This window comes from Eubalaena glacialis, chromosome 13 (assembly GCF_028564815.1).
Source record: "Eubalaena glacialis isolate mEubGla1 chromosome 13, mEubGla1.1.hap2.+ XY, whole genome shotgun sequence".
In the NCBI taxonomy this organism is placed as follows: Eukaryota; Metazoa; Chordata; class Mammalia; order Artiodactyla; family Balaenidae; genus Eubalaena; species Eubalaena glacialis.
This window is the reverse complement of record NC_083728.1, coordinates 47,523,390-47,536,511: the sequence shown is the minus strand read 5'-3', so window position 1 is coordinate 47,536,511 and position 13,122 is coordinate 47,523,390. Positions and strand designations below refer to the sequence as shown.

The window sequence follows — 13,122 nt, the reverse complement described above, 5'->3', positions numbered from 1 at the left end:
GGTTCTCACACTGAAACATGTGAGAGCTTGTTCAACCACAGAGTTTCTGATTCAGTAGGTCTGGGGTGGGGCACCAGAGTCTACATCTCTAACCAATTCCCAGGAGATGTTGCTGCCGCTTCTCCAGGTAGCCCATTATGAGAACCTTCTGTCCTTCTCACTTTCCACACTCATCTTGAGGATCACTACGGAGATAAACTATACAAAACCCCTTAATATAAATGAAAGGGGTGGTGACTATAAAGAAATAGATTCAGATAGAAATTAAATTCCTAAAGCACTTAAGGGAATGAGCCAATCAGAGTTGATTTTAGGAGGAAAACTCTCATCTCTCTCTTCAGGAAGGAAGGTGATTTTATGTTCTTCAAAAGCCATTTTTCTCTTGATGGAATGTAAGTCATTTAATTTTGGAAGGGGCTCATGAGGGCCCTCAGGTTTCCATCAGAGACCGGCAGTCACACTCTTAGCAGCATGCCCTCTCCACTGCCTTCACAATCAGACACCTGCTGGGGGAGCCACGGTGGCTGAAATCAGGTCCTGTTTTGCAGTGTTTTGCAGAGAACTAACTCAAAGCCATCTTATGAGTTGCCTACTCTAGAAACTGAACCTCCTCAGGACTACAGGCTCCCTTCCAGTACATTGACTAACACCACTGGAGGAAGCAAGGAATAAAGATGTATCGCCTAATACTCTGGTGGTTTGAATTCACTCTCCCTTCAGGGACTTGACTTATTCATTTTCCAATTCTGACCCTGTTGAGAAAAATGACCATTTATTCCCAGGCGTTTTTTTCCTCAAGGTGGTCTTATAATTTGAAAGATTTAAAAGGCTTCAGATCATCCTCCCAAAGTGATGTTCTGTTGAGGCAACAGAAGCAAGGACTGTCCCAAGAAAGAGATGGCAGGTATTTTAATCTCACTTTTGTCAATAGTGATCTGAGTAAGTCACATACATTCATTAAAATTCAATAAATATTTAACCTCTATAAATCTCAGCTTCCTCCTTTATAAAAAGTAAGGATTGTCATAGACCAGTTGTTGGCAAACTTTTTCAGCAAAGGGCCAGACAGTAATGTTTCAGGCTTGTGGCCATACAATCCTGGTTGCAACCATTCAATTCTGTCACATCAAAGTAGCCATAGACAATATGTAAACAAATGGGCCCGGCTGCATTCTGATAAATTTTTATTTACAAAAACAGGCAGTAGGCCTGGCCAACACTTGTCACGGACTCTCTTCCTATCTCAGGAAAACTTACTTGGTCACTGCCGTGTCTCTAATACAGACTTAGTTTGTTATTGCGAGCAACAGGTTTAACCTCTCTGTACCTGAATTTCTCTCTGTGTTGGAAGAAAATATTGCCATGTCAGTTCCTCATAGAAATTTCAAAAGGACTAATGAGCTAATGTCTCAAAGTACTACGATTTCTTGATGAAGGGCACAAGAGAAGTACTAATTATTATCAACAAGTACCTTTTAAGCTACTATCATCTGATTATTATTGCACCTGGGAATAAAATAAGGATTCTGATTCCCACCACTCTATGATATTCAAACATGTTATGCTACGGTCTCTCACCCTTGAGCTTCCTTTCAAATGATTAATAAAAAACTGTGAGTTGGATGCTAATATTACCCTTTGAGGTCTTACAAAGATTAAATAGAAGGAATAAAAGAAACAGGTTTCACCATTTTATATACACAAATTTAACATATTTTCCACTTATCTTTGATGATTATTCAGCCCTAAAGCCTAAAAGTGGAGCATTCTCAAGAAACAGAATAGACATGTGAGCTATGCTGAAAATCATTAAGTAAAGTTGATATGGCTTCTTTATTTTTATTTGTTCACTTTTAGGAGAAGGTCCATTAAGAGTAAATTTCTTAAAATGATACAAATGAACTTATCTGCAAAACAGAAATAGACTCAGAGACATAGAAAACAAACTTACGGTTACCAAAGGGGAAAGGGCGGCGGGGTGGGGGGCAGTGATAAACTAGGAGTTTGGGGTTAACAGATACACACTACTGTATATAAAATACACGACAAGGACCTACTGTATAGCACAGGGAACTATAGTCAATATCTTGTAATACCCTATAATGGAAAAGAATCTGAAAAAGAATATATATATATATATATATATATATATATATATATATGTAAAAAACTGAATAACTGAATCACTTTGCTGTACACCTGAAACTAAGGCAACATTGTAAATCAACTATATTTCAATTTAAAAAAAGTAAATTTCTTAGACAAGAGACTTTGGAATTAGATGTATGTTAAAATATGATTTAAAAAACACAATGGGGGATTTCCCTGGTGGCGCAGTGGTTAAGAATCCACCTGCCAATGCAGGGGACAGGGGTTCGAGCCCTGGTCGGGGAAGATCCCACATGACGTGGAGCAGCTAAGCCCACGTGCCACAACTACTGAGCCTGTGCTCTAGAGCCCGCGAGCCACAAGTACTGAGCCCACATGCTGCAACTACTGAAGCCCGCGTGCCTAGAGCCTGTGCTCCGCAACGAGAAGCCACCGCAATGAGAAGCCTGTGCACCACAACAAAGAGTAGCCCCCGCTCGCCACAACTAGAGAAAGCCTGCACTCAGCAACGAAGACCCAATGCAGCCAAAAAATTAAAAAAATAAAATTTAAAAAATAAAAAATAAAAAACACAATGGACATCTATCACTGATTTCATAATTTCTTAGGAAAATTAATATATGTTTTTTACATCCCCCTGCCAGCAATTATCAACCGATCTCCACCTTTAACAACTAATTCATTTGATAGATATTTCTCTAGTATCCATTATAAACAAGGGACTTCTAGAAAGGTGGAAAGTTTGCATATATAACAATAAAATGTAGCAAGTAAAAAGGGCCCTCAGCACGTTAACATGCAGTTTTCTGGATTTTGAGGAAAAAGAAGGCACTTTTAGTTGAGTTGTTTTATGGCAGAAGTGATATTTAAGCTGAGTCTGGAAGACAAGTAGAAAGGAAGAAAGGCAGAATTTTCTAGAAAGCCCCCAATACAGAGCCTATGTACAGACATGCCATTCTGAGCAATTCAGATCATATAAAAGGTTGTAAGTAGCTCAAGACAGAACAGTAAATCATGGAAGACCAAAGATAATCAGGTTAACAAGTCTGTGTTTGAGGAAAAACCCACTGAAGGATTTGGAGAGGAGTAGAGTTAGATTTCATTCATTATTCGACAAATATTTTTTGAACCCCTGTTAATGTGTCAAGCATTTTTCTAAGCTGTATGGACACAACAATAAATGAAAAAGATACAGAAAAAAAGCTCTGCCCTCATTCTGGTATGGGGAGATAGACAATAAACAAAATAAATAAGTAAATGATACAGTGTATTTGAATGTTAAATGCTATAGATAAGCAATCATCAATAAAGCAGAGAAGCAATTAAAAATAGGTTGGGGGCTTCCCTGGTGGCACAGTGGTTGAGAATCTGCCTGCCAATGCAGGGGACATGGGTTCGAGCCCTGGTATGGGAAGATCCCACATGCCGCAGAGCAACTAAGCCCGTGAGCCACAACTACTGAGCCTGCGCGTCTGGAGCCTGTGCTCCGCAACGAGAGAGGCCACGACAGTGAAAGGCCCGCGCACCGCGATGAAGAGTGGCCCCTGCTCGCCACAACTAGAGAAAGCCCTCGCTCAGAAACGAAGACCCAACACAGCCAAAAATAAATAAATAAATTAATTAATTAATTAAAAAAAAATAGGTTGGTTAGGATGACACCTGAGGTGACATCTGAGCAAGGATTTGAAGTACAGTAGGTGAGGGAGCAAACCACGCAGGTGTCTGGAAGACTAGAATTCCAGGCAGAGGGAACACTAATGCAAAGGCATTAAAGACACAGCAAAGCAGCCCGTGTGAGTGAGGGAGAGGACAGAAGGAGGTAGAGAGGGTCACACGTCTAGAGCCTTGTCACAATTACAGGGACACTGGATTTAAGAATATTAATCTACAGGACTGGGCAGAGTGGAGTGAAGGAGGGAAAGAATTAGAAGTAGAAGCAACAGGCAAAAATCTATTTGCCAGGTGAAAATGTCTGAAACAATTCATTTGATCACTCATTCATTAATTCAGCACATATGCTAGATATTGACATTAGGATCGTGACTGAGATAGACAAGCCTCACCCACATGAAGCTGACCCTCTGGTAGAATGATGAGAGCATGAATAGAAACATCCAACAGGTTGACAAGCTTCTAAAAATCTATAGAAATCTAAATTTTATTATGAATCCAAAAAAAAAATCTAATATTGTAAAAGAGAACAAACCAAAAGATCAAATTGTATAAACAGTCCTTAGTCCACTTTCTAAGTCATTTCTTTACCAATAGCCTTCAGTGAAATATTGGCCAATATTCTTTCCACTCTTAAGATTACTTCTGAAAAGAATGATTGGCTCTTCCACATCAAAAGACATCATTCAAAATATCCAAGCAGTGAAGAAACACTAAATCTTTGAGGCTTATCATTCCACTGATCATGATGAATCACAGAATACAGACTCTAAGTATAAGTAATTCAAATACAAGCATTTATGAATAAATTAATTTAGCAAGCATGAAAGAAGCAAAGACCCGTCCAAAATTACCAAGTTTGTCTGTAACCCAGACAACAGCATTTTCCAAGCAAATTGCTGATGCGCGAAGATATTATCACTGGTGACTGGATGGCTGGCTTTAGTACCTTAAATGATAAAACCGCTGTCACAGAGGACAAATAGGAACTAGATTCTGCTGTCAAACTGTCATGGAATTATTAAATAAGGAGGGGGAAAATGACCCAAACAGTATGTAATGAGCTCCCTTTTCATTCTCTCTCTACAAAAGCACATCTGTGGATTGTTAATGAGTCTGAAATGGATGAACCAAATTGATGAGAAAGAAAAAGATCTCTCAGGGATAGGAAAAGGGAAAATGAACATACACAATGTTTATAAAATATAATTTAAAATACAAGGCATTGTGAAAGTACTGTGACATACTACAAAGTGGTATGCAAAATGTAAGCTATTATTACTCATTTCTTATTGCTTTCATTGCTTTTCTTTATGTTTTTAATATAAATCATTAATCTCATTAAACATAGAGAAATACCAAGATCTATTCACAAATACTCCATGTTTGTGGCTTTCTTGAGGTGGCACTGCCGTTCTAGTCTGGGAATTTCTATCCTGCTGGATGATTTTTTTACTAGATATGCCCTGTGGGCTGGTGCACAGTGACTTGAATGTGTGTCATCTGATTCGGTATCTCAGCTCACACAGATTCTGTACTGAGTTCTGTGGATTGACTTTCCATGGCTAGAGTCCTTGTTCCACAAAGACTCACTTGCCCCAGGATGCCCAGGAATTCCAATCATGGAATTTCTCAAGCACAGGTATAGATTGATCTTTGTACCTCAGTGCCTGGTGGGGTACAAGCCTTCAACAGCCCTGAACTGAGCTGAATGATGATCAAAGGAAGCTCATACAGAGGGATGTCAAACAGGAGCAAGCGCATGAAACAAAATCATCATGGTGTCAATCCATACAGCAGAGCCACCATTTTATTTGGTCATATTTAATGATTCTGAGGTTATCTGTCTTCAGAAATTTCAGAGTTGAAAAATTTTTGATTTGTGCTTTAATTTATAAGAAAGAAAGTAGTGAATCAATAGCAGACTAGGTTTAAGGACAGACACCTTAAATCTGAAAATCACCAATAATCTGCTTGTCCTCAGGGTGGAATCTGTCAACTATTATGTATCACAGAGGTAGTATGGTGGTAAGAAGGAAGAATGACCAATCTTGGTAAACATGGAGCCATATAATCCTGGAAAGGGAAACCACCTTTAACACTCAGCACCTCTGAGTCAGAGGGAGAGGTGCTCTAAACACCATTACACACAAAGGACTTTATTTGACATAAATATATATTCCAAGAAGGACTGAGGGCCATTTGGCCCATGATTTGACTCTTTCACACAAGGTAAAAATACTAATAAGGAAAGAAAAATGAGAAGTCATTAAAGGAAAAATTAAACAGTATATAGTGGATATACTTTCACTAGCAACACACCGTGAGGTATACAGAATGCAGTATTATAATGTTACAAAGCAAAATACCATTTTAATATATTACTGTTTACTAAAAATCTTCAAATGTAAACATACTTTAAAATAGAACACACTATCTCTCCACTCACACATATCCATGAGAAATTCATTTTTATACAACTTGTCTATACAGAGCCCAAAGATTGTGTCATAATTTTTTAGTCACATATTCTCCACTACTAAAACAGAAAAAAAAAATCAGCTTCACTTTTATAAAAATATATTCACCAGGAGGTATCATATAAGGCAGGTGAATGGAATAAACAACTAATTGGTTTCCCAATTTCCAGATCAATGCATGACTTAATGGTGCAATGAAACCCTCTACCTCCACCCCCCAACCCCAGAAGATTATGTGATAAAAAAAATCTGTGCCTTTAACCAGCTTCTCTTTCAGTATTTTTACTCCACATCACCCCACCCAGTTGGCTAAAGGACTATGCAACAAGGTCAACCAAATGCAATACTTCCCTCCATTCAAATATAATGGAAAACTTGACCATTCCACATTCAAAGAGCAAATACATTCTCACTCTGACAACCACATTCCAATGGCTTTTCCTGAAAGCCAAGTGTGACAGATGCCTCGGCTGTAATTGCCAATCAGCCTTTACATGGCAGCTGAAAACACAATACATCACACTTTGATCTCCTTTGCTCTAAACACATCCACAATCAAGAAACCTGAACAAGGAATAAGAAATTGGCATCATTTCTAGAAGCTGTCACTCCACGGCACTTAAATACTATAAGGTATATTTTGCTCACATTTTTATTTCTCTGTTTCAGAGACCCTCTGTCAAAGATCCGAGCAAAAATCACCTACAATTAAACATCGCACATTTATATATTGGGAGACGTATTTGGAAAACACATTTCATTACCATGCACAAAATCTTAATAAAAGCACATTTAATTAAATACCACCGCTACCACTTCCTCTTCCAGTTACCCGCTTGAGGACTAAAACAAGGTAAGAGTGCTCATCTGATTTTGAAAGTGTTCAAAAGAGCTGTACTCACATTTTGCAGGCAGGTCATAGCCACATGTGATTTTTGCATGTCCAGTTTCACAGCCGTTCAGGTTGCGACATTCAGCGAGCAAACAGGGGCCAGCTGCTCTGTGAATACAGCCATCCACTGGAGGAGAGAGAAAAAAGTTAGCCCATATTTGGCGTTTTGGAAAGAAATGCAAAACTTGGGATAGGGAAAGAAAAGGAACTCAAGTTTTTCCTCTTAGAAATCACCATAGTCCCATGGAAGAAAATCCATGGTATTCAACCCCTTAAACATGGTTTTCTTCTCTCTTTCTCTCTCTCTCCCTTTGGTTTGTGTGGTGAGCAGGAGAAGGGTTACAGAAACAGTGTGCAGCTAAATGTTAAACAACAGGTTCTTTAGAGGTGGGGGAGCCCTGATTTGTAGCCTTTTCCAACTTCAACTGGGTAAATATTTCCACCATGTCTATTTCAAGCTATCAACTAGATGTCACCTAACACAGAATTGGGAAGAAATGCTAACAATCTATGTCCGAGGTGGTAAGGGTTGCCTCTGACACACCACAGGTTATAGAAGAAACATTGAGAAGCAAGTGAGAAAGGCGCTCAAGAACATCTGCAGTCACTGCAAAACCGAGAGTGAAGCTGTCAAAGAACCAGACCTCTAAGTTCCTCCGCCCTCAGCGGCACGACACAAATGCAGTAGGTGTCTGCAGGGTAACTGACCGTCGGCTAGATGAGGGGTGAGGTTAGCTCAGGTCTTGAAAAACACCCGGAAGACCACCCCTCACTCACTTGTCATGGATGAAAACAGAACCTCCACCGCTCCTGCTCCAGCTCTGCTAACCGAGCAGGGTCTGCCTCTCCCCAGCCCAGGGTCTCATCAGCCCTCTGGCTCTCATCCCTGCCCCTACCTCATGTCTGCCCTTCACGGTGAGAATCACCTTTTGAAAATGCACACCTGATGCCACTGGAAATTAAAACCTTATTTGACTAGATTGGGGGCGAGCACACAGCTGGAGGGCTATAAGACCACATGCACATAATTTAGTAGTTACTGAATGAGCCCTTGGACAGAGAAGAAATGCAAGACTCTGAAACAAAGGGTTAGAAGACAGAAGGAGAGAGTAACAGTAATCTGGGCTGTGAAAACAGACCACGATATTAGCGGTCTGAAGACCTCCCCCTCTCTCCACAGTCCACAACACCATGTAATTGATCACTGTTTTATTATTATTAATTTTGTGAGAAAGCTGGATAATAAGTGGGAAGTTGTCACTGAGGGACACGTAACCTGTCTAATGGCCTCTGCTACCACCAACTGGCGTGGAAACATCACTTTTGGCTGAACAGGTTTCCTAGGGAAACAAGCTCATCTGGGCTTTACTACATCACCATTTGCATACCCGTAAAATTTGAGAATAAACCTGGGCCTCAAAGACCCTCACAACAAAATGAATTCATTCCAGACTACTCTAGACTACAGTATTTCCGAAAACCTAGGTTGAAATCCAGACTCTACCAGCCATCCGCTGCTCAAGCCCCAGTTTCCTTAGAAATTAGTGCCAATAATGGCTGTACAAACAGGGTTATGCATGGAATCTGAATAGTATAATGCCTGAGAAGCACCAGCAAAGTGTTTAATACAATGTTATGTGCCCCACTGAGGGTAGTTATTATCTTAAACTCCTTAGATGAAAGTTTTGTGTAAATTTTAAAGTAACTATTTTTCTTATATAAAAATGAAAAATATAGAGAAGAATATGAAAACTACCATTTGCCCTCCCACCTAGAGAATTCTTCAACGTTCTGATGTTCACTCTTTCACTGGTTATACACACACACACTCACACATATAATTTTTCTTTTACCAAAATGGTTGATAAATTTTGTTCACTCTTTCACATAGCAATTTTACTTTGCAAACTATTATGTAGTTGTTAAAAAGAACAGGCCAATTTTATATGTAAATAGAGTCAGTACTAAATATGCAAAGATTTCTAAGTGAAATGCCAGGTTTAAAATATATATAATATATATGTATATATATTTTTTATGTAGAGTCACAATTTTGTTTACAGTTATACACATACACACTTACACACATATACATGTATGTGTACTGGAAAGATACGCACCAAAACATAAAAAGTGATTATAGGATGGGAAACAGAAGGTGAAGCTGTTAAGAAAAAAAATTAGGTCCTAATTTCTCTATGTTTAAATTTTTTTACAAGAGCATCAAGTAGAGTATTTTAAAGTGAATATTTTTTTTCTTGGCAAAGAGATCATTAGTTTGAAATGGATGACTAAAATAGGATTTGATAGCATACTTAATCATATGCTGTTAAATATTGTCTGCATTATTTAGATTGCAGCCTAATGCAGTTTGTAAATATCTAATTCTCAAAATCTTCATGGTTATACCAGCATTCACGACTGCATTAGGGCAATGAAAGTCTAGCTGAAGAGTTATTTAATAATAATGACTACAGCTTAAATGTACTGAATGCATCCATGTGCCAGGCACTATACTGAGAACAACCGTATAAGGTACACACTAATTTTATAATCTCCATTTTATAGGAGCTTAGAAGAGGTTAGTAACTTGCCTACATTCACAAAATATTGGCAATGTGATTTCAAAACCCCGGGCCTGTCTAATGGAGCATCCATACTCCTAACTGCTATAGCTCACTGCCTTTGGGACTTGAATCCAGGCAGCCTCACCTCAATTCTTGCATGTGGCATGTTGAACCACTATATTACATTACTTTTTAATTACCATCAATTCTGTCTATGAGTTATAATGTACATGCAATCAAATGCACAGATTTTAAGTGCAGTTTTGATGAGTTTTAACAAATGTATATACTCACGTAGCAATGATGCCAATAAAGATACAAAGTGTCTCCATCAACCGAAAAAGTTCTTCTGTACCCTTTCCATCCAATTTCCCCTCTCACCACCCAGAGGGAGCCCATGTTCCAACTTCAGCCACCTTAGCTAAGTTTTGCCTATTATATAATCTCAAACTTCATATAAGAGATGGAGGATGGGGCTAGCTTCTTTTGCTCAGCATACTTTTTTGAGATTCATCTGTGTTGTTGCATGTATTAATATAGTATTTCATTCCTTTTCATTCCTGAGTAATATTCCATTGTTGAATATACCATGATTTCTTTATCCATTCATCTGTGAATGGATATTGGAGTATTTACATTGTTAGCTATTATGAATAAATCTTAACATTTATGCAAATCCTTTTGTGGCCATATGTTTTCATTTCCATTGGACAAACACCTATGAGTAAAATTGCTGGGTTGGTATATGTTTTCCTTTTTAAAGAACTAACATACAGTTTTCCCAAGTGATTATACCAATTTACATATACCCCGAGCAACATATGAGAGTTCAAATTTTGGCAGTCTTTTGGTGTTGTCAGCCTATTTAATTTTAGCAATCCTAATAGACGTAAAGAGGTATCTCGTGATTTCAATTTGCATTTCCCTGGTGATTAATGGTGTTAAGTATCTTGCCAAGTGATTATTGGCCATTTATATACATTCTTTTTGGAAGTGTCTGTCCATGTCTTTTGCTAATTTTTATTGTCTTTTTTATTACTGAGTTATGTTAAATGTACTATTAGTTCTATAGAATTTTTTTTAATTTCAGATATTTTATTTTTTCAGTTCTTGTGATTTTCATTCGGTTCTTCTTCTTACAGTTTTCATATCACTCTTGGAATTTCCTATCTCTTAACCCATTATATCCATCTTTTCATGTAAATGCATTAACAGATTTCACATAGTAATTTTAAAGTCCCCCATCTGCTAATTTCAATATCTAGGTTAGCTATGAATCTGTTTATATTGACTGATTTTCATATGACTCTGGGTCACATTTTCTCATCTCTTTGCATGTCTAATAATTGTTGATGGCATATGAACACTGTGAATATGTTGGGGAGGCTTTAGATTTTATTTTCTTTCTCCAAACGGTACTGAAATTTATCCCAGCAGGTAGTTAAATGACTGCCAGGTAATAAGGAGGCTTAGTTTTAGGCTTTGTTAAGGCTGGTCTATTTCAGTTTTTCCCTTAGTCCTTGGATGTGGTCTTTACTCCTAAAGCATGGACCTTCGGGGGTTTCAATGGAAATCCCAAGTTGTTTGGCAACTCCCTCTAATCTGTGGGAGTAAAATTCTAAACTCTATATCCCTACAGTGAGAAGATGATGAATGCTCTGCCCAGTATGTTCAGCCTTCCAGCTTTTGTTTTCTTCCTCGTCTCCATGGAGTCTTTCCCTGCACAAGCACAGCTCAAGGCTTAGCCAAGGATTAAAGAGGTATTCATTTATAGATTTGGGGGTTCCCCCTCTGTGACTGTCCCTGTTCTGGAGTCCTTATCTCAATTCCTAGTCATTCTGACAAATGTGATTCAGTTCTATGATTCCTAGAGCCAATAAACCTATTGCTTTTGGTTTGAGCTCCATCAGCCACGTGCCAGGTAGGGTAGAAGGAGCCCTCCGGGTCAAAGCTATTTAAATGTAGATTTCACCCAGTATGGTTTCCTTCTTTCAGAGGATTGCCTGCTTTTAGTTGCTCTCTAGTGACAGTAAATACTTTTTGTTATTGCTTTTGTATTTTGCCAAGAATCTGTACATACTGTTGGTGGGATGGCTAGTCTGATATAAGCTGTCATTATCAGAAGCTGGAAGTGTACACATTTTTGATTGGTTAAAACATGATCTCATATGATTTCACAGTTATATTTGTGGCCCTTTGGAAAAAAACGTATGAGAGAAAACGGCAGTGGTAATATCAATTGTATCAATTCTGTGCTTAAAAGTATTGTTATGTCTTTGAAAGACAAAAAAAAAAAGACTATATACACACAAACTCAATATGAGAGTTTAAAATTCTGTAATCTATTATCAATTATTTTGCTAGACTTATTTTCCTAAAATGAAAATCTGATTTTATTACTTCCCTACTAAAGTAATATGTGCCATTCCCTATATTCACATTACAAAACCCTTAATTCCAAATTATGGTCTTTTAGACCCTTCACAAATGTGGTTCCAATTTGCCCTCCCCACCTCATATCACTCCATTCTTTCTCCTCACACATCTGATCTGGCCACATCTAAATCCTCACGATCCCCTAAACACACCATGATTTCTTTGCAAAGTACTCTCTACCAAGGATATCTAGCTACGCCTCCCCTTTCCTTTTCTGCCGAGCAAGGTCTTTCTCATTTTTCAACTTCTAGTTCAAATGTTTTCTCCTCTAAAAAACTATTCACAACCTTTATAGGACACAGTAGTGTCTCTTTATGTTCTCACAATATTCTGGTTTATACACTAATTCCATACTTATAAATTGTTTTATAGCTATTACATAAATAGCAGAATGTGTGTCTCCTCGCTTGGTCTGTCAGCTCCTTGAGGGCACAGGAGGTAGCTTATTCTCTTGTAGATCCCCAGCTATCTCAGTAACTGACATTTTGTATGTGTTTAATACAATTGAATTAAATGCAATTAAATCTGAGAGGAAAGGCAGTCTAGCTTTTTTTTTTTTTAATAATACTGAAGAAGTGGTTAAGCTACTTTAAAGCCAAAGAATCAGAAATTAAAAAGTAATTACACAGCCACAAGGTTATAGTCACAAATCTAATGATGAGCTTCTATATTAGAAGTGTTAACAATTCACAGAATCTGAAAATTCATCCACTTCTCTCAGGTCTGGTGCAGCCTGCTGGAAAAAGTGCTCCTTTAGTTTCACCTAGGGTCAGGCTGAAAAGGCAGCAAGCTCAATAGTGGCCGATGTGAGATTCAACACAGTAGCACTTTTTCCATCCCCCCCACCCCAGGATGAGAGGAGATGGAAGACCAACAGTCAACATTCATGCTGACACAATGCATTCACTCCAACACAAAATGTCTAAACCTAATTACAATTAAAAAAAAAAAATCCAAGATCAAAAGT

General features: G+C 38.2%; 1 protein-coding gene across 8 annotated transcripts in view; it reads right to left on the bottom strand.

The window, feature by feature from the left end:
• Positions 1–13,122, bottom strand: part of MACROD2 (mono-ADP ribosylhydrolase 2) — a 2,017,409-nt gene that overhangs the window by 1,350,368 nt on the left and 653,919 nt on the right. For all 8 annotated transcript variants that reach the window (XM_061208464.1, XM_061208463.1, XM_061208466.1 and 5 more), the window contains one exon: positions 7,163–7,279. In XM_061208464.1, the coding sequence (XP_061064447.1) occupies positions 7,163–7,279 (117 nt within the window). The remainder of the gene's footprint in view (positions 1–7,162; positions 7,280–13,122) is intronic.